The 25360-nt window shown below is 42.6% G+C and overlaps 1 protein-coding gene and 1 long non-coding RNA gene across 4 annotated transcripts; one reads left to right on the forward strand and one right to left on the reverse strand.

The window, feature by feature from the left end:
• On the forward strand, positions 1–25030 carry LOC115031513 (uncharacterized). 2 transcript variants are annotated; one of them, XR_003837154.2, is made up of 4 exons: positions 1–617; positions 2270–2405; positions 22144–22381; positions 24525–25030. It is a non-coding gene; the product is annotated as an uncharacterized LOC115031513 (long non-coding RNA). The 2 variants fall into 2 exon arrangements; XR_003837153.2 differs by having other exon boundaries at positions 24582–25030.
• On the reverse strand, positions 13241–24915 carry LOC110298990 (cytochrome P450 2G1). Of its 2 annotated transcripts, none has more exons than XM_021168547.3 (9): positions 24708–24915; positions 23918–24080; positions 22222–22371; positions 19425–19585; positions 18894–19070; positions 16588–16729; positions 14948–15135; positions 14687–14828; positions 13241–13525 (listed from the first exon to the last, which is right to left on the reverse strand). In XM_021168547.3, exons 1-9 carry the CDS (start codon positions 24885–24887, stop codon positions 13344–13346), a joined length of 1485 nt encoding a protein of 494 aa, XP_021024206.1. In that variant the 5' UTR covers positions 24888–24915; the 3' UTR covers positions 13241–13343. The 2 variants fall into 2 exon arrangements, with proteins under 2 accessions (XP_021024206.1, XP_085698134.1); XM_085842008.1 differs by having other exon boundaries at positions 23918–24033; positions 24708–24821.
• Positions 25031–25360: the final 330 nt, after the last annotated feature.

Consider the following 25360-nt stretch of genomic DNA (forward strand, 5'->3'; position numbering starts at 1 on the left):
ATTATGCAACTATTTCACCTCCAGACTACCCACTATTATGCACCAAGTTTGGGACATTGCCAACACTGAAGGAGGAGGAGGGCCCCATGGCAGATTAACAGGGAGTAGACTGAATCTGTGGTAGCTAAGGAGGAAGTGCTCCAGAGCTATGCATTACAGAGGACAGTAGAAAGAAGCCAGAACTGGATCCTTCAAACATGTAGACACTTCCTCTGAGAAGGGGCCCAAATGATAGGGATAGTAGGGCCTTAGGAGAGAAGAACCCTATAATCCATTAGTTTGAAATAGGATGAATACCTATGAAGTTGAAAGACCATTTTTCTTTCTTGTTTGAGATAGGCTTTTACTATGTAGTCCTGGCTAGCCTAGAGCTCCATACGTAGACCACAGAGATCCACCTGTGTCTGCCCTGGGTGCTGGGATTATAGGCCTATACTACCACACCCAACCCTTGAGAGTCTTTCAATGAAGAGGATCCTGAATTTAAGGATGCGAGAAGTGGAGACTCCAGGGCTACCGGTTATGGATCTTGAGGCAAGAATGGCTGTGGATGGGGAGTGCCTGGGAGGAACACACCGAAACTGCAGGAGGATCTTGGAGTCAGCACCTGTGCCCAGGTGTGGATGTACTTTGATTTTGGCTCCATGATATCTCTTAATGCTCAGAACCCACGGGGAAGTCTCTGAGTCTAGGATGGATGGATGGGATATAGGATCTGAGAAAGGTGGGGAAGACCAGAGTCATATTTTACTGGAGCTAGACCCAGTACTAGAGACAACATCTAAGGGTCTGTCTAGGTCTTGAGAAATGATGATAACTCCAATATGGCAGAAAAGTTCTAATTTACAAAAGCCCCACTGGATTCTTATCCAGATCTGTTGGAAAGACCACCAGGGTCACTGGCTCATTGCTCCTGTTATTTACAAAGGTTTCCTATGGATGCATTGATCACAAAACACAGGGGTAGTATGGGGTGGGAGACACATACGTTGAAAGCCTGAAAGCCAGAGGCATTAATGTCTACTCTTGCCCATACTTTTAGCCTTCCCTGTCTAGACATCTTTCCCACCAGTGGGAAGAGAGTATTGGGGGAAATAAAGGACATATGTGTGTGGGTGTGTATGGTAAGTGTACTGATGCCTGGTTGTTATCAGTAGGCTGAGATAGAGATAGTTAGGTGAGCATCCATCATGGGGAACAGAAAAAAACCCTGGGATGCTAAGGGTGGCATGAAGAAGGGAAGAGTGACCCTACTATTGCCCCACATTGAAATTCTTCTTTAATAAACCAGACATTTTTGATGAACCTGTAGCCCAGGAAGACTATCGTATCCCATCTGTGGAATCTTAGTCATTATGGAGTTGGCACATCACCAGCCTCAGTGAGATGACTGAGGTCATAAAGGAGCTGGGATTTAATTGTCTCTTCTCTTCATTTCTTAACTCAGATCATCCTGGGAGACACCTGGGGACTAAGCTCAGCTGCAGGATGGGCTCCCAGGAGGGAGGAAGATGGGGTTAGCATTGCGATGGCTCCTGGGCAAGCACTAAAGTGAGAAAGAAGTTAGCACGAGCTTGACATCAAAAGGATATTATCCCTCTTGCTTCTTACGCTAAGAGGGACTTTGAGGGGGGAGGCAGGTGGTCACTGGAATTGCCTGAATAAAGGCCTAAATGTGGCAACACATGGGTCTGGATTTGGTTCCAGCAGGTTCTGACATAAACACTAGGTACTTGCTGAGACTGGCCTCCTTGAGACCTTAGGAGGGGCCTCAGGTGGACACTGGCATGCTTTGATGGATGAGTCCATCCCATGGTGGTGCCCCAGCTTTAGACAGGTGGAGATGGGTGAGGTTGGAGCTCATGACTGGCTCATCTCGTTTTAGGCTGTTGGACTCTGAGACTGGTTGGGGAGGAAACCAAGGGCAGAGAAGAAAGCAGAGAGAAAGGTTGTTTGTTGATTTTGGAGGAGGAAGAGGTGGGGGGAATAGGATTAGCCTAGGCTTGGCTGGTATCAATCTCTCCTTAGTACCAGCCTGCACCTGCACTAATGCTGGGCATGGACCTCTCCTCTCCCCTTGTTTCCACATGAATAGGAGGGAGGGAGTAATTTAGAGAATCTGTTTCATGGTAAAGGGGTGAAGGGGGCACCCAGAAAGACCCTGAGTGGTTAGGCAGGTTCTCATAATCTGCACAGGGGCCAGAATGGGAACTGAGCTGGGAGAGCTTGGAAGAGATCAAGTTTATTTGTTCTTGTTGACTTTTTTCAGACGCATGGATGACAGAGCAGAAACTGAGGTCACGTGGGAGAGACACAGGCACATGAACCAGGAATCAGTGCCTGCAGTCACCTGGCAGAGACATGTGAGAACAGCAGCAAGCATCTCAGGCAGGCTTCCAGAGTGCGTGAGTGAGCAGGGGCTTTGGGAAATCTCTCTTTGATGGCTCTAGTCTCCCTTTCTGGCTTAGTGATTAAGAGCAGGACCACAGCATAGAACGGAACCCTAATGGGGGGCAGATACCAACCCCTGGGCAATTCAACCAGTCTCCCTGAGATCTTGTCTGTTGTGTGTCCTTGAAGAGCCGACTTCATTTACAAACTGAACTTTATGGGCCCAAGGACTGAGCACATCTTCCTCCTGATAGTAATGGTTGAATAAATGCATAAAGTCAATAAATAGCTATTTTATTCATTTGTTATTACCACACCCTATTACTCAATAAGAAAAAAAGAAACATGGATTGATGTTCCTCTAAACTTCAATCTGTCTTTGGAGGTCTTTGGATTTTATTGTAACAGAGTGTCCAGTACTGGGTAAGGCCACTGATATTTCCAGGACCAGTAAGAAAACAATTTCCTGGTCAGTTCAAGATTGATCTTTCTGTGTCCTTCAGCCAAAGTTGGCAGTGTCTTAGGTAATAGGGTCCTAACATTTAGTTATGGTGGGGAAGCAAGGCCTGTCTCATTTTGAATGCCTCCAGAACCACCCTAAAGAAGACGGCGTCTGAGAAGCCTCCCTCAATGCTTCTTTACCAAAGCCAAGCATGCGTGCCCCTCCCCCTGCCACATCCCAGAGCTGTGAAAAGGAAGTTGATCCTGGAGGCTTGGTGCTCTGAGCAAACATGGATGAGTGTTAGATGATGAGGTTGCTCTGGATGGAGGTGAAGCCTGCTCAGGACTTTGCCTTGCTGTCTCTCCTTCTTTATGGTAGACTATCCATTCATATTTGCTTTCTCTTTCCCCGTGAGCCACTGTTGACCCTGAATCCTCCATGCTTGTGAATGTCTTCGTGTTGTTACCATTTTGATTAGTAGGTTATGGCAGGTGCCTCTGCCTCGCTTATCTTCGTTTGCACATTTTTATTTGCGTGTCATTCTTATGGGTCTCTGTTGCTGTTCATGTTGCAACTTGTCATTATTTACTTTTTCTCTGTATTATTAACTTTTCTTTAACTACGCTAAAACACCATGACGAAGACAACATACGGAAGAGTTTACTTGGACTTATTGTTCCTGTGGGGTGATAGCTTGTTGTAATGGAGAGGCATGGCACTAGCAGCAGCCATGGGGGCAGTAGCAGGAAGCTGAGAGCTCACCTTTTGAACCCCAAACACAAAGCAGAGAGAACAAACTGGAAGTGGTGTGTGGTCTTTTAGTCTCAAATCCAAGCCTCAGTGACATACTAACCCCAGCGAGGCCATACCACAGAAAGCTGCACAAAACAGTAACACCAAGCAGAGGCTAAGTGCTCTACTGCTTGAGACTACGGAGGACATTTCTCATTCAAACCAGCACAAAATGCCCAAGCTGATTGATTAATTTGTATTTGCACCAGTCTTAGTTAGATTTGTCTGGAGGCGTCAGTCAGTGAATGTACAGTTTATCTATATCATCACATCTCTCTGTCTCTGTCTCTGTCTTGTCTCTGTCTCTCTCTTTGTGTGTGTGTGTGTGTGCGCACGCATGCACATGCAGCTATACCCATCGGGTTCTGCATGTAAACTTAAGTACACACAGCTTTAGGATATGCTCCACTGTGGCATGTCTACCATGTGTATGTTGTGTTTAGTGTGGTGCTTAACTCCATATTGACACTTGTGTAAATGAATGTATGTACAAGTAGGTGACTAAGCGGGTATTTTTGTGTCTTTCATGGCTTATATTTGCAGACTCATGAAGCCATACCGTGTTAAAGGTGAACACTTGGTGCTTGTACATACATGTCTGTGTTTGGATTTAAACACAGCCCTGGATCAGTTTCATTTCTGTTCTTCAATAAACAAACACCCTGCTGCTCTTCCAGAGGACCTAGGTTCAATTCCCAGTACCCACAGGGCAGCTCACAAGAGTCTGTAACTCTAGTTCCAGAGGATCTGACACCCACAACGAGACATGCATGCAGGTAGAACACCAACACACATGAAATAAAAATAAATAGATTATAATAAAGATAGCGAAGGCTGAGCAGCGAGGGCATGTCTGCTTCCGGTATACAGATGAAAATGGAAAGGTCTACCAGGGTGGGGATGGAGGCTGGCTGGAGGAAGGCATAGAAGGAACAACTAGTTCTTACTTGGTTACATGCTGGCTCTCTGGGTGATACATGGGGGTGTCCTTTACTTATTTGAAGGAGCTGATCTGGATCAGATTTGAGGCAGGAAATGATGGGGTTATTTGGGCATCCTGACAAACCAGGCCAAGGCACTGGTCGGGATTTCGCAGGCCTAGAAGAAGAGCAAACCCAGAAAAAAAAAAGTGAGTTTTTGATTGTCCTGTTATTCTTCCTTACTGCTTGTAAATAACTTACCACTTAGGACTGAGGAGTGGGAAGGCTTTCCCAGAAGATCTCTGCATGAAATGATTCTCGTAGACTGAGTTCTCCAGGTGGATGGAGAGAGGAAGTACAGGTAGACATACACAAGCCATGTCTTCTGTGAGATGAACGGAAGAGAAGGGACACTGACGGCTGCTCCCCTCCCCAACTGCTTCAAACCTCATCTGCTAACTTCCTGTCTTCTCTTCCCACAAACCCAAACTCTCATGACAATGGCTTCCCCCAAATGTACCTGGAACCTAAAATCCTGTAAAAGTGAGACTGTCCTTTGTATATTATTATTATTTTATTATGATTGCCATGTTACTTTTTTAGGACATGGGCTCTCACTGAAGCCAGAACTCACTGATTTGGCTAGCCTGTATGGCTAATGAGGCTTGGGGATCCTCCTGAATCCATGCCTTGCTACGCCAGTCCTGAGATGAGTAGAATAACACAGATTACAAGTGTGTGCCACCATGTCTGGCTTTTGATGTAGGTGCAGGGATCTCCATGCTTGTACAGCACCATACCTACTGGGCTGGCTCCTCCTCAGCGTTGCTCCTTTTGTTTTAAATTGAGATGAAATAACAGATGAACTAAACATTTGTACAGAAAAGTTCAATGGTGTTTTGTGCATTCACAGTGTTATGCAACCACCACCTCTATCAAATATCAAAACATTTCCCCGTGAAAATCTGAAGTAACCTAAGGCAGAGGCGACTTACTTTGGGGTCTACACTAATGAGAACTGGCCTCTGTGTCTTTAAGTCCTATGCTCGTGGCAACCTGGTCTGTCTGCTGTCTGAGATTTCCTTTTGTTGTTGTTTGTTTTTATTTTTTATGAAGCATCAGAAAATTGTCCCTAAAATTGTCCCTATGATTCTTAAACTCATACCCCATAGTCATAAACCCCAAACAAAATCCTCCAGAATCCGATCAGAACAAGCAAACAATAGCTGATAAGAGAGATATTTGACCTCTACCACCTTTGTGTTCTTTGGTTCATGAGCCACTCATCAACCAGAGTACACCACCTCCCACACCCCAGGTAGCCAGGTGGTGAGTGAGTCCAGAGAACAAAAGGTTGCAGTCAGGGAAGGAAAAGGTTTGCGTCTTAGATTTCATAGTTGTGACAAGGATTAGAGAAGGGTTTGGGGAACGTTGGCTGAAATGGTGTGAAAGGGAAACCAGAACAGGAATAAAAATTCAAGCTCTGTTCTGTCTGGTTGTTTCCTCTGCGTGGGAGGAGTGTTTCCCACCAGGAAAACAGCAGGGCCCTGATTCCCCACCAGGAAAACAGCAGGCATGCTCTGGAATGCATACAGAGACAGGTTTGATGGATGCATGGACAGAAGTAGCCTGGAAGAACAGATTTTTATTTATTCACTTAACAATCCCAGTTTCGTTTAAGAGTATAATCTACACATATGCATGACTGTACATGGCAGATGATTAACAGTTTGTTAGTAAGAAGGCCATCCGTGCCTAGAGATAGGTCTTATTTTGTGCAATTGTTTCTGGCATTTTCTCAGCTTCCTGTAAGGAATTGTAGCATACTGGGGAAGACACTGGAAATTATTATTAAAAAAGGACCTCATTGTTGTTAAAGGAAACCAAGTCCAAAGCGTGTACATTTCTCCTTCACCGTCAAAAGGAAGGAGGTTGTGTCCTTAGTTGGTTCTGTGAGTTCAGAATGCTGCTCATTTGCTTTGTTCTTTCTTTGTTTTCTCCCTTTTTTTGAGCTGGCTGTTAAACCTTAACACCTTTTATCTGAGGACTGCCTAACTGGTTTTCCATGATTCTCCATCAGCTGGAAGTAACTCCCCACCTGCTTTGGCAGTCTTTGCTTCTGCTTTAATTTTTTTTTTCTGCTTTAATTTTTATGACCCCTTTAGCTCTCAGGTCTCCCCCTACCCCATTTCTTCTTTTATTTTTCAGATTATAATATAATTACATTACGTTCTTTCCTTCATCCAAACACACCCATACACCCCCAGTGCTTACTTTCAAATTCATGTCCCCATTTTAAATTAATCACTATATATAAATATATATGTACATATATATATATATATATATATATATGCATATATCACTACTTGAGGCTGTTCATCTTTGTCACTATGGTCAGCACCTTTCCCAGGAATTGAGACTCTACTGTTGCACACCCACTCCTTGTGGTAGGACTGGAAAGCACCCATGGTGCCAAGATTCTTGATGTCGTGTGTGTGTGTGTGTGTGTGTGTGTGTGTGCGCGCGTGCGTGTGTAAAGGTATATGAGTGCTCTATCTGCATGTATATCTGCATGCCAAAAGAGAGCACCAGATCACATTATAGATGGTTGTGAGCCACCATGGGAATTGAACTGAGGACCTCTAAAAGAGCAGCCAGCGCTCTTAACTGCTGAGCCATATGTCCAGTCCCATGTCTTGTGTTTTTAAAGTGATATTTGCTGCATTTTTAATGTTAAGGCTCAAAATCAGTATAATTGTCACATATCATAAAGGTTGTATTGTAGCACTTGCATATATACTTTGTTTTGGCTGCGCCTCTTTTGTTACTCCCCCTCCCCTATACCCCACTCACTCCCATGGTCCTCTTATTCTTCAGTGTCACATGCTTTCTACTATCTCTCCCCATTTAGGACCTTTTTAAAATTGACAAATAACAACTGGATATATTTAAGGGATACAACACAATGTTTTGATATGTTATATATTGTAGAAAGGCTAAATCAGGGTAATTAGAGTATGTATTGTGTCACATAGGATTTTGTGACACAGAGTCTTTTAGTAATAATCTAGAATATGATAACTTGTTATTAACCATGGCTTTCGTGCTGTATAGTAGACCTATTTATTTCTTCTGCTTAACTAATATTCTGATCTGTTGAAAATACCTCTCTTTTCCCAGCCTCTGTCATCCTGTCCCCGCCCCCCCCAGGAGGTCAGCTTTCTACGTCTCCCCATGTATGTGTGATGTTTATCTTTTGAACATAATTTTTTATAAGAATGAAGATTTTGCAAATACTCTAAGGGTATTTCCATATCTGTCAGTGGTTGAGTACATTCCTAATGAATCAAGTGAACAATAACTACACACTATGAAAAAGTACTTTAAAATCTTCATTAGTTGGCTGAATTTTCTAGTGAACAGAAAAAGCAGATAATGCAAGAGTTGGGAGAAGGGATTTCCCTACTTTTGCTTTTTGTTGGTTTTGTTCTGAGGGCAGGCCATGAACTGCACCTTCTGGGATGGCAGAAACCCAGACAGAAACTTTGTATTTTTCTCAAATTTCTAGATCCAGGTAACAGAGTGCATTGTGATTGATTACAGCGCTGGTTGGTAGTGGGAGTTGAAACTCTAAAAAGAAAGAATCAGAGAAAATGAGATGTGACCAAATCCTATGTATAAATTTTGCCCCAATTCTGACTGTTTAGGTACTTATGAACTGAAAAGCTTATAGCTAAGGCTAAAAGCACTGAGGTTGAGTTTCCGTGCTAAGGGTTTTGTTTTAGCTATGCTAATTGCTATCTAAACAAAAAATGGTGAAACATTAGTCTTCAATAGAACATAACAGAATCTCTAGAGTTTTTACAAGTTGAAAATCCAAGCTTAGAAGGTATATGAAGTTATGAAGAAATGTGACCTATCTTCAAAAGAAATGACAACTGGTGGAGACCAGCTCCACAATGCTTTCGATGATGGGCTTTAACTGTTGGAACGTCCAACTAGCTACATAAGCAGACAGTCTTAGGGGTTATCCTGTTATGATTCATGTACATGTATAATGATTTCTCAGAATAGTTAAGCGATGTTTAAGGTGGTACACACAGTGTCTTTTAATTTTATGTGAAGTGGTCCTTCTGCATGTACAACTGGGTACTATGTGTATGGCTGACACCTTTGAGGCTAGAATCCCTGAAACTGGAGTTACAGATGGTTGTAGGCTACTACACATATGATGGGAATGGAATCTGGATCCCTTGGAAGAGTAACCAGTGCTCTTAACCACTAACCTGTCTCTCAAGTCCCTCGTTTAATTTTGACATCTTTTCAAGGGGTGGATTATCTCTAGTTTATAAGTGAGGAAATTGAGCTCATCAACTCAGAAAACTACACAGTCAGAGTTAGCGTCTGGTTCTCTCTGTTTGCAACACGAGGTCCCTCTACTACTGTGTATAGCATCGAGCTGAAAATACTAAAGGAGCAAGAACAGTCTTAAGGAAAATTGGTTGATAAATCCACTTCATTCTAATCATTAAATAAGAACAGATGGTGTCAGACTTTCTCTGGGAATCTGGCCCTGCTTTTGGCATCACTGATATAAATTAGGTTTCCATCTGATTTGAGACTTCAACAATTCCTAATTGGTAGTTTCAATGAGTCAGTCCTCAACCATAGTTTCTACTCTGAGCCAGCCTTGCTCAAAGGCAAGCTAGAGAGCTGGGCTTTATGTTCTGGGAAAAAGCACAACACATAACTGGCACTCCCTGTAATTCAGGGATTAGTTAGGAGTTGTGTCTCTACCTATCTTTACATCTTTTTCTGCTAAGGCCAAGAAGGTGAAAAGGTGAACAGAAAGATGTAAGATGTGGAGAGAGAGAGAGAGAGAGAGAGAGAGAGAGAGAATCTGAATTTAGCTGGGGGTGTAGTTCATTAGTAGAGTACTCATCTGTGATGCATAATGACTTAATTTCCAGTAAACACACACACACACACACACACACACACACACACACGCACAGAGAGAGAGAGAGAGAGAGAGAGAGAGAGAGAGAGAGAGAGTTTTAAGACAGAAACCCAGCTGTCATGGTGCATGCTTGTAATCCCAGCACTATGGAGATGGAGATAGAAGGAAGGACATAAAGACTGTGAAGCCAACCTGGACTACATGTGAACCGTGTCAGTGTCCCACCCTTTACAAAAAGATACCAATAAGGACTAACATCCTTATCTATAAACCAAAATAATCAAGAGCATTAATAAAAAAGAGGGCAAAGACGTCAAAAAGGCACTTGGCACTGTAGCATTTAGCTGTAATCCTAACCCTGGGAAGACTGAGGCCAAGGATTGGGAGTTCCATTCAAAACTACAAGGGAAGGCCATTCCAAACAAATACATGGGCAATTATACAGTTTGCAACAGTTTGTGCAAAATCACCAATCTGTGTCTAAAACCCACGTGTTGAAACTCATTACACAATGCTTATACAAGTGACAGTTTGTTCCAGAAATCAATGTAGACTTCTCAAACAAACAAACAAACTAAAAACAGCCCAGGACTGACCTAGCTATGTTTGTTCTGGGCATAGACCTAAAGGACTTCAAATACCACAAGAGAGAAACCTGAACATCCATGTTTGTTGATGTTTTATTTATAATAGCTAGGAAGTGGAAACCAGTCTAGAGTTCCATCAACTGGTGGATGGAATCTGAAAATATGGTGCATATGCACAATGGGATTCTGTTCAGTGCTAAAGAAAAATAAAAATATCAAAAATTTAGGAAAATAGATGGAGCTAAAATATATCATATTTAGTGGAATGACTCAAGCATTATATATTTTCTCTTATATAGGAGCCAGTTTAAAATTTCAGATTCATGTGGTTCAGTTGGAGTGACTGTCAGGAAGATGCCAGGAATCAAGAAAAGATCCGTGAGAGGTGGGGGTTAAAAAAATTGGTCTTGAAGGGAATAATAAAACACACATGATGGGAAAGAACTAGGAGTGGACACTAGAAGTGGACAGGCTTAAACAGGGTAGGGTGAAGACCCAGGGGAGGGGGAGGGTGGGGGAAAGGAAGACAAAAATTAAGGCTTTATGAACAAGCCACATAGAAACTATTACCTTATAACTTAAAATGTAATACAAGTTAAAAGAAAAAAGAGAGTTTGAATAAAGGTACCCTGCATGGGTGGTTGATGGTGTTTCCCTAAGCCATCGGTTGGTAAATGAAGTCTTGGTCGTAGAACACCCCCATTTGTTGTCCAGGGAGGCTCCAGAAATGTCCAAACAACATATCTGTTCTTGGTTGTCCAGCAGCACTAGATGGTGAGGCTCTGTGCTAAAGACACCTCACGCTCTAGTTGTGATGCACAGAAAAATCAATTTGGAACCAAGTTAGTTGGGTGTTTCTTCCCTACTGGGTAGTTTTCACGATGCCTGAAGGAGCTGTGTCAGCTGCTGGGGTAGAGAAGTCACCAGTGTCTCACCCTGCTGTGGACTCTGTGTGCTACAATAATGATCTGCCAGGTAGGTTGAACCCACTGGTAACAGTGGCATGTGTGTTATGGTAGTAAGTTCCATTTTTAATTCAATTTGAGGCCTACTTCACAGGAGCATATTCATAGCCAGTACTGTATACCTGGTTAAAACCCCAAGGTTCAGAAGGTTATGGACCCCAGGGAAGGAGGTAGTACTGTTGCTCTGCTAAATGGAAGTGGAATCAGATTTCCTTCTGAGGACTTGTGTTTATATCCATAGTTCAGTACTGCCATCAATATCAGACAAATTTCTTTGCCATGGTGAGAAGTTAATGCCAAGATTTGAAATTTCTCAAAGTGTTGAGAATAAATGACTGTTGGGTGTTGAAACCTGGTGCCTGGTGGGACATTTATATCCATCCCTCCATCCCCAAAGGCTCATGGAACCTCTTGGTGAGGGGAGCCAGATGGTGGGGATGGGGGTGAGAGATGCTGTGTAATGCTTTCTTCCGGACATGGTACTGCCACTGCACTCACAAACTCTCTGCTTTTATGTTTATCCTCACAAGACAGAGCCTGCCAACATCCCAGGGCCCATGAGGGGGAGGGGCATATGCAGCTGCACTCCTAGCTGAAGGCCTATGGGTAGTGAGTGGCTACTGGGAGAGGAGAATCCATTTTTCTTCAGGGGTGTGGGCACTTTACATTATCCAGTAAGTAACTCTAAAATCATGTGCATGCAGGTAACCCTACTTAATCCACTACTAGTGGGTTACTTTTTAAAAAAGGTGCACAAGAAAGGGGGGATTTAGAAGGGTATTGGGAAGATGGAGTACCCCACAGAGAGTGAGCGGGAGTAATGAGGAGGAATGGACGTCTGTATCATTAAAGTACATTCTATGTGTGCATAAAATTACTGGAGATAAATAAAAATAATTTAAAGTGTTTGTTTTTCAGCTTGTATTTCAGCAGCAAGTGCTCTGTATGTATCTTACACCTCACCAATCTTTTCTTGCTCATATAAGGCCTATCTAGTTTCATATATATCAAAAATTGTTAATTTCTGCTATGTTTCAAGCATCTTTAAAATTCTCTCATGATGGTTTACTCTCCGATAACCTAGTCTTCAGGTCTTATGTGTACTCTAGTCTTCCTTTATAGCTCACAACATAATCAGAGCCAATTTAAAAATTCCCAGACACAATGAGGCATACACAGCATTGTGCATTTTATATCTGTCACTTAATGACAGACACACCCTGTACATTTGATAAATACAGACGGAGCTAGTGCAATGTGAGGGAGAATTTCATCAATACTGAACAAGCTGATAGAACTATATAGAGAGAATCACACAATCTGGAAATAGAGGAGTTATATCTCAAACAGGATGCAGGATGTACCATCAGGAGAGCAAGTTTAGCAGGAGAGATGACAGTGAGGACAAGCACTGAGCCAACTAAGATGGCTGATGCCAAACCAGCAAGGGATCCCTGTGTGAGACAGGGAATTGCTATTAGTAACAAGTAGTCAGAAAGCCCATTTCGACCTCTATCTTACACTTCACCTTGAGGTAGAAGACACTTTTGGAAGGTACAGAAAGAGAAGACCAGGTCAGCACCCCATGGGAGCTCCTGTGTCTCCTCTATAACAACCCTCACCCTCCCTTCTGCACTAAAAAAATAAAATCTGCCTATGATAAATTATGTTTATGATATGATAAATTATGCAAGTTTAATACAGCCACCCTAAGTCTATGCCACTCTGGGTTGTGATGTAGGCCGTGTAGAAGGACTCTGTTTAACTGAATTCAAGGATCAGTTTTTGGATTGATTGTCCCCTGGGCCTGTTGTGCATACTGCTTCCTGGCTCTCAGTTTGGGGGTCTCAGCCCTTGACTATTTCTGGCAACAACAGAACTGTCAACATGATACTCAGTAAGCTTACTGTGGTCAATAGTTTTGAGTTTTTTATTGGGGAGGAGAAATAAAAGCAAACAGGAAAGAATTGCAAGGTATATTCTGGTCAATATCAGGGCAAAGACAAAAGATTATGTAAGCTGACAGCATCTGTAAATTTGGTGCTCACTGAGACTGAGGTTGAAAACTTCAGGAAATTTAATGAAACCCTCAGGCTTTCTCCCAGACTGTGACTAGAACCCTAGTTTATACATCCAGACACCTCTCTTGACCCATGGTCTCAGAACAACAAAGAGAGTGACTTCTCTTCAAGGAGTAGGGAGGATTGAAGGGAGATGGTGTGTGTGTGAACTCCAGCAGAGCTCGGCTCTCAGATGACTCTTGGCTGGTCTCCCAGTGGGCACTCAGCGGGCCATGAAGCAGAGCTCATAAGCTGGGGGGATGTTGCCAAAGCCTGAGATTCTGTGAGTGATGTCAATATCAGCAGGAGGCACCAGAGAACGTAAGGAGAACCTCTGAAGAATGGACGTGAAATAAAGGAAGAGTTCCATGCGGGCCAGGGCCTCCCCAACGCAGATGCGCTTTCCTGTAGAAACAATCGATGGAGGAGTTGTGCACCATGTCCCTACCATAACCACCCCACGCAGCCTTGACTGACTCCTCAGCATCTTAGCCCACGGCTGTATCCACTACGTGGGGTTATTATTAAGACTTACTGGGGTCCCACTGCTACCTGTCACTTAGAGGGACTGGGCAGGTGGCAGCTAGTCTATCTGAGTTAGAATCAGATAGACAGGTCCCAAAGGATCCATGAGGGCTGGGTGTGACTCAAACCAGTGAGAGATTGAGGTATGTGTTTCAGTGAGAACATTTGCTCTGAGTATGTGAATTCCATCCCCAGATCAGGAAAATAAACAAACAAACAAACAAACCCAAAAAAATCTCTGTTCATTTCAATTCCTCAAAGGCATTTCAAAGGCCTTAGACATCAAAGATACCTTCCTGATTGCCATGAGCTGTTTCAACAGTGGGAAGGGGATTAACCTCTATCTCACGGTTAAGCGGTGCAACAATTTACCCAGGCTCCAGGCTGCCCATGATGCCACAACCTCTCGCAGGCTACCTTACTTTTGTGAGGTGACTCTATGGTGTTGCTTTGTATTCGCATGGCATGAATGCCTTTCATCTTTTAGAATGTTTGGACATATTCAGAGAAAAAGAATCTCTCATGTGAGTTAAATGAGTCCCAGTGTCCTTGAATAAGAGGATTTACATTTTCACACATAAGGACCATTCCCTTAAGTGTTACCAGTGGCCATGGCTGTCCACAGTACATAGGACATGGCAGACACAAGTGGCTCAGACAAGGGTCATATGGCTGGCAAAACATGAAATACTTTTAATTTGATTCTTAACATCCTATGGCTAGGTTTACTAAATGTTTGGTTTTGTTGCTCTAACATTTTATTTTATTTTATTTTTTCATTATTTCCAATTGTTTTAAAGTCAGGATCTCACTGTTAGCCCAGGCTAGCCTTTCTCCTAAATCTTATTACCACTGCTGTTTGAGTACTGATATTAGTCATAGACAACAATCTTTTGCTCTTTTTTTTAACCTAATCAATTAAAGTGAATGATTCTAATATTCCCTGATCTGAAATTTTAGGATTTTTATAAGTCTATAACATAGACCTTGGAAAGACTGTTCTAGTACTTATTTGGGGCAAATTTAGGCATAATCACTTACCAGAGGAAAAGACCACAAAGGCATCATTCTTCTTGAAGCGCCCCTGTTCATCCAGGAAGTGTTGAGGATAAAAAGCATCTGGGTAGCGGAAGTATTTGGGATCTTTGAGGACCGAGCCAAACAGGGGATACACATCTGTACCCTGGGAGACAGACAGAGGCTATTAGAGTTCTGTGTTGGGCAATAGGGGTGGGGATACACAAACAGGAAAAGAGAGAAGCCAGGAATGGGTGACAGGACAACACTGGGGTACAATCTTACCTTGGGTAGAAGGTAGCCTCGGAAATGAGTGTCCCGTGTGACATTATGGGGGATACCCAGGGGCACAATGTCTGTCAATCTCTGTATCTCATGGATGACAGCATCAGTGTAGGGCATCTTGGCCCGGTCATCCACTCTTGGGGTACGGTGTGTTCCGATCACCTGGTTAATCTCCTCGTGGATCTTGGCTGTAAGATGGCAGAAATTATACCAGAAAAGGGGACAGAAAATCTGTCTTTTTTTGGTCTTTGGTTTTACTTTGATTAGGGGGAGCATGTACTTGTTTCTTTGTCAACAGGGCTTCTCTAGGTAGTACATGTTGGACTGGGATTCACTATCTAGTTTGTGCAGGTTTCAAATGCTCTGCCTCCTATGTGCTGTATGCCAGGTATAAGCCACATGTCTGACCAGGGAATGTATGTGTTGAGAAGTTAGAGCAAGCTATGTTCTGCATTTTGCAGATGTTATGACCTCAAGGATCTTGAGATGAGGATTCTGTTTCTAAAGCCAACAAAAACAGTGAACCTTATAGGAGAATCTGTGTTTGGATTGCTTTGTTATATTTAATAACACCCATCACTGTACTTGAACGATCATCAGACAGCAGGAGTTACAGAACCTAGATCCTTAAATGCCATATGGGAATTTGTTCTTTACTTAAAAATACCATGGGTGGGTGAATAATGATCAGGACAACATCCTGGTTCCATCTGAACTGTATAAGAAGATGCTGCTTTTGTTCACAAAAGGCTTGTTTTGAACTTGATTAGGATAAAGGCCAAATTAGAGAGTGTTCTTAAGCAAGCAATAACTTTTGATTACTGTAGTTCTCTAAGCAGATCAAATTATAGTTGATCAGGAATGAAGTCTGTTTGATACTAACATTATAGTCAGCTGAGCAATAGCCCTTAAATAGACTCACCTGGGTGTGATAGCACACATGTAATGCCAGACTCCTGGGACCAAGGTCAGCATGAACTATGCAGAGATTCCATTTCAAAGAGACATGGGAAGGGAAAAGATCTACCTTCAAATTCATGGCATCAATGCTATGTACATAAGGATAACCTAAGGTCGAAGGGGACCTGCCAGTTATCACTAGATTTCTGGGAAATGAGGAGAGTAGCTGAATTATGCATATTTGCCATGAGTAGTCATGTGTCTCAATCATAGGAAAGGGGGTTGGTGAGAGTTAGAAGAGGAGCCGTGGTAACAGAAGCAAAGAGCAGGGATGAGGTCTGCTCTCGATTTGCAGATGCAGGAAATAGTTTTGAGCCCAGGAACTCAAGACAGGTAGCTCTGGGAACTGGAAATGGAGAGAAAGAGGGAGGGAGAGAGAGAGAGAGAGAGAGAGAGAGAGAGAGAGAGAGAGAGAGAGAGAGAGAGAGAGAGAGAGAGAGAGAGAGAGAACCCTGATATCAGATTAGTGGAAGCCACTTTGAGAAGTCCTGACTAGGAGGAGGGTCATATGATAAATACAGGCTACTAACTCTCAACAATCATAGAGAACAAATGCAGGGACTAATCAGAGAGGTGAAGGTTCCATGTTCTGAGGTCACTGAGGGAAGAGAGGCTAAAGCTGTGAGACTGTACCATTTCAAGATTGCCATCTCTCCAAGAAAGCTCAGAGTGAAACTTACCCTCCACCTCAGGGTACTTCATCAGCAGCAAGAATCCATACCGTAACGTGGAACTCACAGTTTCTGTGCCAGCAAAGAAGAGGTTGAGGGTGGTGAGAACCAAGTTCTTGAGGTTGAATTCTGTGTGCGGGTCACTTTTATCCTGAAAGTGAAGGAGGTTGTTAACAGAATCATGCCGTTGACCCCCTTATCTTCCTTTTTCCTCTGTGTAAAGGGGGTGCATTTGTGAAAGGAGTAAAAATGTGGGTTCAGTAAGTTCAGAAGAAACAACATAAGCCAAGGTGAGCATAACGGCTAGAGGAGGCTGGTGTGCTTGTGGTGGGCAAGAAGAGCATGGGGAATGGAAGCAGAATCTAAAATGAAAGTTTGAACATTATTAGAGCACACAGCTTTCAACTGCCAAAGTTGAGAGTTCTACTTGGGTATTCTAATGATTTTTTTTCTAGAGTTCGAATGGTCAACACACAGGCATGCTGATTATATGTGTTGCTACATCTCAAAGACACTAAACTCGTGATTTTGAAGTGTAAACTCAAATTTAAAGATTGAGCTTCTGAGTTTCTCAATTTCGAGTCTCGGAAGGCACATTCTGGTTTCAATCATAGGCCTGTTAGATAGGTGGTCTTAAAGCTGTAAGATTTGAAGTATCTTTATGCTAAACTTTGTAGATTCAAAGTGTATTTTAGAATAGCATGGTGTATGAATCGTGTCATGAAGAACAAGGAAATCGTTCCTTGAAGCAAAATGGATAGAACTGGGGGATTTAGAGTACTTGAAACCAGCCAGGCACAGAGACAATTACTGCATGTTGACTATCACAGATGAAGGCTAGGAAACATTTACTTGAAAGTAGACTATGATCACAAAGTCAAAGGGAGTTGGTTTTGACCTGCATGTGCTGTCTGCTTATAAGGAAGCCCACTAATATACAATCAGCATGTGATGGCTTTTCTTGGTTGTCAACTTGGCTACACCTGGAACTAAGTGAAACCCAAATGGCTGGGTACATCTGTGTGGGAGTGTTTTTCTTAATTTAGTCCTTTGAAGTAGGAAGACCTACTTCTAATCTGGGTCTTTGATGTGAGAAGATCCACTATAATCTGGGCCACGCCTACTAGCAGCCTATCTAAAGGGCACAGAAGAAGGAAGCTGGCTCTCTCTTTGCCTGCTCAGCTTCATTCTTGCTGACAAGTCTATTTCCTTCACTGGTGTTTGAGCTGACTTCTGAATTCTTGCATAGTCTGAGGACCAGCTGAGACATCCAACCTCACAGACTGAACAATTATTGAACTTTTGGACCTTCCATTGGTAGACTAGATGACCCATAGCCTGTAAGTCATTCTAATAAATCCCAAACACACACACACACACACACACACACACACACACACACACACACACACACACACACAGAGGGGGGGGGGAGAAGATTCTGTTCTTTTAGAGCAGTAGTTCTTAACCTGTGGGTCACAACCCAAACAGGTGTCACAAATCAAATATTTAAGTCACAACTTATCACAGTAACAAAATTACACTTAAGAAGTGTACTGGCTATTTTTGTGTCAACTTGACACAGCTGGAGTTATCACAGAGAAAGGAGCTTCAGTTGAGGAAATGCCTCCATGAGATCCAACTGTAAGGCATTTTCTCAATTAGTGATCAAGGGGGAAAGGCCCCTTGTGGGTGGGACCATCCCTGGGCTGGTAGTCTTGGGTTCTATAAGAGAGTAGGCTGAGCAAGCCAGGGGAGGCAAGCCAGTAAAGAACATCCCTCCATGGCTTCTGCATCAGCTCCTGCTTTCTGACCTGCTTGAGTTCCAGTCCTGACTTCCTTTGGTGATGAACAGCAGTATGGAAGTGTAAGCTGAATAAACCCTTTCCTCCCCAACTTGCTTCTTGGTCATGATGTTTGTGCAGGAATAGAAACCCTGACTAAGACAAGAAGTAAGCAATGAAATTCCCAATCTATGGCTGGGGGTCACCAGAACATGAAGACCTCTATTAAAGGGTCAAAACATTAGGAAGGGTGAAAACCACTGCTCTAGAGAATCCTGACAAATATATAGCATGTGCTAAAATAAATCTGATTTTATTAATTTTAAGGGAGTTTATTTTAAAGGTGCAAGAGGCTTACATTTCTATAGTTTTTATATTTTTTCTAAGAGATCAAAATAAACTACATGAAACAGTCACCCCCACCCCCACCCCCACCTTGTCACCCCCACCCCCACAGTTGTAGATGGGTTTTGACATGGCAAGAATGAAGGTTTCAGAAGACAGAAAGACCGGTGTAAGGGGAAGAGGTACCTGGTGCATCTTGATGAGAAAGCAATCTATGAAGTCTCTAGGGTTTGAGGGGTCAAAGGATGCTTCATTGATCTTGACCCTGGATGCAATGAAGTCCTTAAGGTCTTCTATCAAGTTGTAGAGGTAGTTGTGTCTTCCTGGAAAATACTGCATGACCTTCCAGTACATATCATATAACTGCAGGGCAGAGGTAAAAGGGGCATGTGTCAGTCATGGGCATCAGGGACCAGATGGGCAAAGTTCTAATGTCATTGAGCTGGAGCTAGGACACACTCTTAATTCCAGCACAATGAAGCCTGAGGAGGAGGGATCAGCAGTTCAAGGCCAGCTTGAGCTACACAAAGTCACCCTATCTCACTAAATCATCTACTGTTGGGCCTGACCTTTGGGTGTTACTTTTTGCTTCTTGAATACTTGGACAAATTTAAGTGCCTCCAAGGGATGAAGGGAGGAGGGTTAGGTAAAGTACAGGAATGTGCTTGCTTTGAGAATGAAGGGTGTACAGGGAGTTGCCTAGTGACTAGTAAGCACCTGTGCCCAGGGCTTGCTCATCTCCACAAAGCTCTCATTGATCATCTTCATGAGGCTCTGGAAACGCTGGTCCTGATAGTCGAAGCGTTTTCCGAAGACCACGGAACAGATGACGTTGGACACAGTGCGGCTCAGGTATAAGGTGGGATCTATGGGAGCTCCTAGGGTGGAAATGGACTTTGTTGGAGACAGTCTTAACAAGTGAGGTAGGGCAGGCAGTTACACAGTGCTGGCACAGAGCTCTGAGTCTGCTGCCTATCCATATGTATGAGTGCCTCATTATCATATCTGAGTCTAGGTTTCCCAAACTGCAACCTGGTTTGGAAATCTCCCAGTTGATCTGTGAGCATTCAATATGATAATTGCATGTAAAATGCCTGGCATGGCTTCCAGTCTGGAATAAGCACTCAAGGAATAGTAGAGAAGTTCAACATGATATTTTTGTCACTGTTACCTAAGTATGTGGTCGATGGAAAGTAACAGAGGACACATTTGGGAAAACAAAACAAAACAAACAAACAAACAAACAAACACACATCCGAGGAGCTGAAGAGGCTGCTCTGTGGTTAAGAGCACTGACTGCCCTTGCAAAGGACCCAGGTTGTAATCCCCAGCACCCACACAGCAGCTCAGAACCATCTGTAACTCCAATTTGAAGAATCTTCTGGCTTCTGGCACATCAGGCATGCATATGGTGCACAGGCATATGTGCATGCGAAACATCTGTACTCATAAAATAGTAGTAACATAATTTTAAAAAGAAACCCTGAATTCAGTCGAGGTCTACTAAAAAAAATCCATTTAGCTTATTGAAAAATTCTTCCAGGGGCTGGGGAAAACAACAACTCATTTGCTTCATAACCTTTTCGATTGGAGTTAGAATCTTGAGCACCCAAATAAGAAGGTGGACCTTTTTAAAAAGTGTAGCAACCTGTTTCTGATTTAGCACTTGAGAGATGGAGTCAGAAGTCCTCTGAGGAAAACTGGCTAGCTAGATTTGTGGTATTGATGAGCTCTGGGTACAGCGATAATCTACGAATAAATCAGTAAAAAGAAGTGAGAAAGATTAAGGAATACATCTGATGTCAACCTCTGGCCTCCAAACACATGTGCAAGTACATGTGCATACAGGTGCACCCATACACGTGAACATACACACACACACACACATCAAGCATAAATATATATGAAAAAGAAAATATTTCACTAGGTCTCAGATGTATTATCTATAAAATTGGATGCTTATCAAGTAAATGGAGTCAATTTCTCCAGAACCATGCATATACATTCTTGATGTACACCATAGCAGATTGCTTCTGGAGGTACAAGGCAGTTCAAAGCCATGAGTGGATTCCTTATTTGTCTACAGAGTCCAGACAAGGGTTTAAAGAGGTATGTGTCTATGTCTCTTATCTACTTGTTTCTGTATTTCTCAACCTTTGTCTTTTCTCTTTTGACTTTTATTGGCTCCATAGCTTATTTTACCCTGGGAAGTAGACACCTTTAAAAACTGTAATAAAACAAAAATCACAGATAAACCACAACAAACCCAGAGTCTCTTGTGTTCATCACTACTCCTGGGTATCAGGGTGTCTCTGGAATGTGGTTGATATATCCATTGACACTATCTTGGAGAAAACTTGCTTTCCCTTTACAGCAGGTCTCAATTGCAAATAACTTTACTGGTAGAAGTGTTTTGATTTTTGCTGTTTTATTTTATTTTGAGAGGAAGTGATGAGGCTGGGTGGGTAGGGGGATGGGGATGATCTGAGAAGAGTTGGGATGGGAAAGAATATGATTAAATATATTGTAATTTTGCAAAAAAAATTAATGTAATAAAATATTTATGAGATTTGTTTCCTGAAGAAAATGTGTGTGTGTGTGTGTGTGTGTGTGTGTGAGAGAGAGAGAGAGAGAGAGAGAGAGAGAGAGTATTTTTAACTGAAACAAGTTCAAAGCCAGCCTGGTTGCATAGTGACCCTCCCCCCCAAGCCTGCCCTGTCTCTCTGTCTTACTCTCTCTCTCTCTCTCTCTCTCTCTCTCTCTCTCTCTCTCTCTCTCGTATGTCTTTGTACTGTATGCATGCCTGGTACCTGCAGAGGCCAGACCAGGGCATTGGATCCCCTTCAACTGGAATAACAGACGGTTGTGAGTCTCATGTGGGTGCTAGGAATCAAACTCTTGATCTCCTGGATGAATAGCCAGTGCTCTTAATTGCTGAGCCACCTCTCCAGCCCAACAAATCCTACCTACTCTTTTTTTTTTTTTAAAGATTTATTTATTTATTATATGGAAGTACACTGTAGCTGTCTTCAGACACTCCAGAAGAGGGCGTCAGATCTCGTCGTTATGGATGGTTGTGAGCCACCATGTGGTTGCTGGGATTTGAACTCTGGACCTTCGGAAGAGCAGTCGGGTGCTCTTACCCACTGAGCCATCTCACCAGCCCCCTACCTACTCTTAAAAATGGTAAAGACGGGGAGTTCTGTGTTGTTTTCTTCATTGTAATAAAGCATGTATAACATAGCAAAATTTTATCCTTCATATAGGAAAAGACACAAACTCACCCACCACACTAGAATTATGTATGGTTTCTGAGATCTGCTGATGAACATTTCTGGCCAAGCTATCTCTCAGAATCTTTCAGTTTATTTTTAACATGGAATCTTACTGGAAATCTCTACAAACTCTTAATGGCTCTCATTCTTTCCTATTCCAGGTCTTTCTCCCACCAAGACAAGCCTCCCCATAAATGAGCTCTCTGTAAACACCCAGTCACCCAATGTAATCTCCATACCCTTGACCTTATGGAGCTCCTCCAGTAGGTAGCCAGCCTCCTCCTGGATCCGCTCCTCAATGCTCCGCTTCCCCATCCCAAAGTTTCGAAGGACAGTCAGGGAAAAACGCCGAAGAATCTTCCATCGTTCTCCATTGGACAGAGCTAAACCTGCCAGGAGGTCAGTGATCAGGCTCCTGTCCCCGCTCCCCTTTCTGTGCTCAAGTCTGTGGTAGACAAGATTATGAAAGCTCAACCTTCAATATTCAATGGGAAATCAAGATTCTTTCCAAAATATTCAAGACTGAAGAAATAGGGAATAAGGCTAGGAAAAGTCAGGGACAGCAAGAAAGTTTTCTTACAGGATAGCAAGCTGTAATTGGCTTACTTTCATGTTTAATGCCTAGAGTGTATGACGTAAGGATGAATGCCATATAGACTATCCCTTCAATGGAAATATTAACTATTTTCTGGGTATTGGATGGATTTTTAAAAAAGAAAAAACAAACACGTATATGTGTGGACACAGAAGCTCACATCAATGCACTTATACAAAAAAGAGTAACCTTGCATGAAGACTATAATAGAAATCATCTGATAGATGGGTTGAGGAACTGCTTGGAAATTTAATAAGATCACTTTAGAATATATTGATAAGTGAAATGAAGAGTGGAATGGTGGAGGCTAGAGGAGGGCATCAGATTCCCAGAAACTGGAGCTATAGATGGTCGTGAGCCTGAGTGCAGGCAATTAGACTTAGGTCACCAAGATGAGCAACCAGTGCTCTAGACTGGAATGATGTATAGTGTGGTGAATGGGTGGGTAAATGTCTGTCTGTCTGTCTGTCTGTCTGTCTATGAGGTTGAAAGAGTCAATGTCTGAGTAAAGTGTTAGTGGATAGAAGGATTAAGATGAACAGATAGTGGCCAGACGAAAAGGTGGATTAATAAATAGATGGGTGGATAGAAGAGTGACTGGATAGAAAGATTAATAGGTGTGTGAATGATATAAAGTTCATTGTATGAATGGAACAATGGGTGAATTCATGGATAAATAGAACATTGAAGATATGAATAATAGGATGTTTGCATATAAAGGAAAATGAATATATTTTGGTGGATTTATGGACAAATGAGTAGAATTGAGAAAGTGTGTATTGATATAAAGACAGACAGACAGACAGACCGATAGATAGATAGATAGATAGATAGATAGATAGATAGATGATAGATAGATGAAAAGAGGGAGGTGAGTCAGTCTTCCTTCATTTGAAGGCAAGTATGAGTGAATTCATGGATAACACTAGATAAGAATTATTTGTGTTATATACGCATATGCATATGGATATGGGCAGATAGGAACATATTCTTGTGGCAGATATGCATATACATCTAGGAAGATAAGAACTAAGCTTGGTTATGAAGGTTTTAGGAGGGTACACAAATGATATCACATAGCAATTCATTAAAAGTAAGGATAAAAATAGTACAACAGGCAGTATAGAGCCCAATTTCTGGAGTTTAAAAACAAAGGTGCCCTCAAACATACTGTGTGACATTATCTAACCTTTCTCATCATCAGTTCTTCCAAAATTAGCAGAGCAGTCACAGCCTTCTCAAGGGAGTCAGTGTAGGAGAGTCTCCTGAGTCATTTATCAGAGACCCTTGAACACACTGAGTCCATGGCAATCATTTCTGTTGTTATTGATGCTACTTACCATAACCTTGGAAGTTCTTCTCTAGTGTAGGCATTTCACCACGGCCACTGAAGTCATCTGCCTGGTCCACCAGGGCCTCCTTCACTGCCTCATGTCCACATAGGACAACCACTGGCCTTGAACCGAAGTACACAGTGAACACAGAGCCATATTTTTTCTGGAGCTGAGAGTGAAGAAAGATACTGAAGGAAGGAGTAAATTGGAGCATGGCAAAGCTGTGTCAGGGCATTGTAGAGGGCAGAGATTCTAGGAGAATGAAAAGGTAGACTAGAGGAAGGTTTTGAGCTTGAAAGGGCTACTGGGGGAAAAAAAACCACAGGATGATTCCTGTGACCTCAGACAGCAAATATTCCTAATTTTGTACATCTTAGTTTTGTTTATAAAATAATGGGGTTGGACTAGCTGAACTCTGAGATCTACAACCACACTCTTGGAAATGCTAGGTTTCTGGCATCTTAAAATTCTAAGACAATTTGAATATGAAAGTTGTGTTTAAAGAGATGAGGTTCCCCTAATCCTTAGATCATGAGCTAAAGCCCTGAGAAAAAGGGGATTCTGCCTAGAGTACTCAGGGTTTCTAAGATTTTTTTCCCCCCTTGCTTTTAAGATCCTGTAATTTCAGAATCCTGTGTTTCCTAAAGTTTGTTTCTGAATCTGCGTTTAGAAGTGATGAGTTTCTGTGTGACCTCAGCTGTGCCATCTGTGACCTTCATCACTATAAGAAGAAATGGTGACCTCAGCTGTGCCATCTGTGACCTTCATCACTATAAGAAGAAATGGGCACACTAACCTTCTGGAAGGACTGAAATGTGGCATCAATGCGGACTTGTAAGAAGTTTCCCAAAAATGGTATTGGTGTGGGGCCGGGGGGCAGCTTTCCTCCCTTACTGGTCCGCTTCCAAGCAATCAGGATGAGCAGGCAAGACAAGCAAAGTGCCATAAAGATGCTGAAGGCTCCTCCCAGCATCATTGTGCTAAGTTGAGGGCTTGTGCCTTGGGATCCAGAGCTCGCCTAAATAGCTTCTAGGAGATCAGCTTATATTGAAATGTGAATCCTGTGGGAGTCAAATTATCCCACCAGTATTATGCCATCAATAAACAAATTGCTTGGTAGGTGTGGAGTTATGTAATATCTCACCTGCACAGAGGTATATTGATTTCATGCAGGAAAATCCTATCTTCTTTCTTCATAAGTTCAACTTTCCCACCTGTCCCTCAGCTTCATAGTCTTTGTGGCATCTGTTTATAGGTTATCTTCATAAAGTATAGACTTTCCGATATTATCCTGCTGTGTGAACTTTCCTCTCTTAGACTTTTGTTTTTTGCCTTAGGAGGAATGCCTCCACCTGCCCAAAGAATGCCAGGGGCAAGATGTTTCATTCTTGAGTTTAGCAAGTCCAAGGACATTATGCACCCACTCAGCCCTGAGACTTCTCTTTCTGA

This window comes from Mus caroli, unplaced genomic scaffold (assembly GCF_978045245.1).
Source record: "Mus caroli unplaced genomic scaffold, Mus_caroli_1 scaffold_8, whole genome shotgun sequence".
Lineage (NCBI taxonomy): Eukaryota > Metazoa > Chordata > Mammalia > Rodentia > Muridae > Mus > Mus caroli.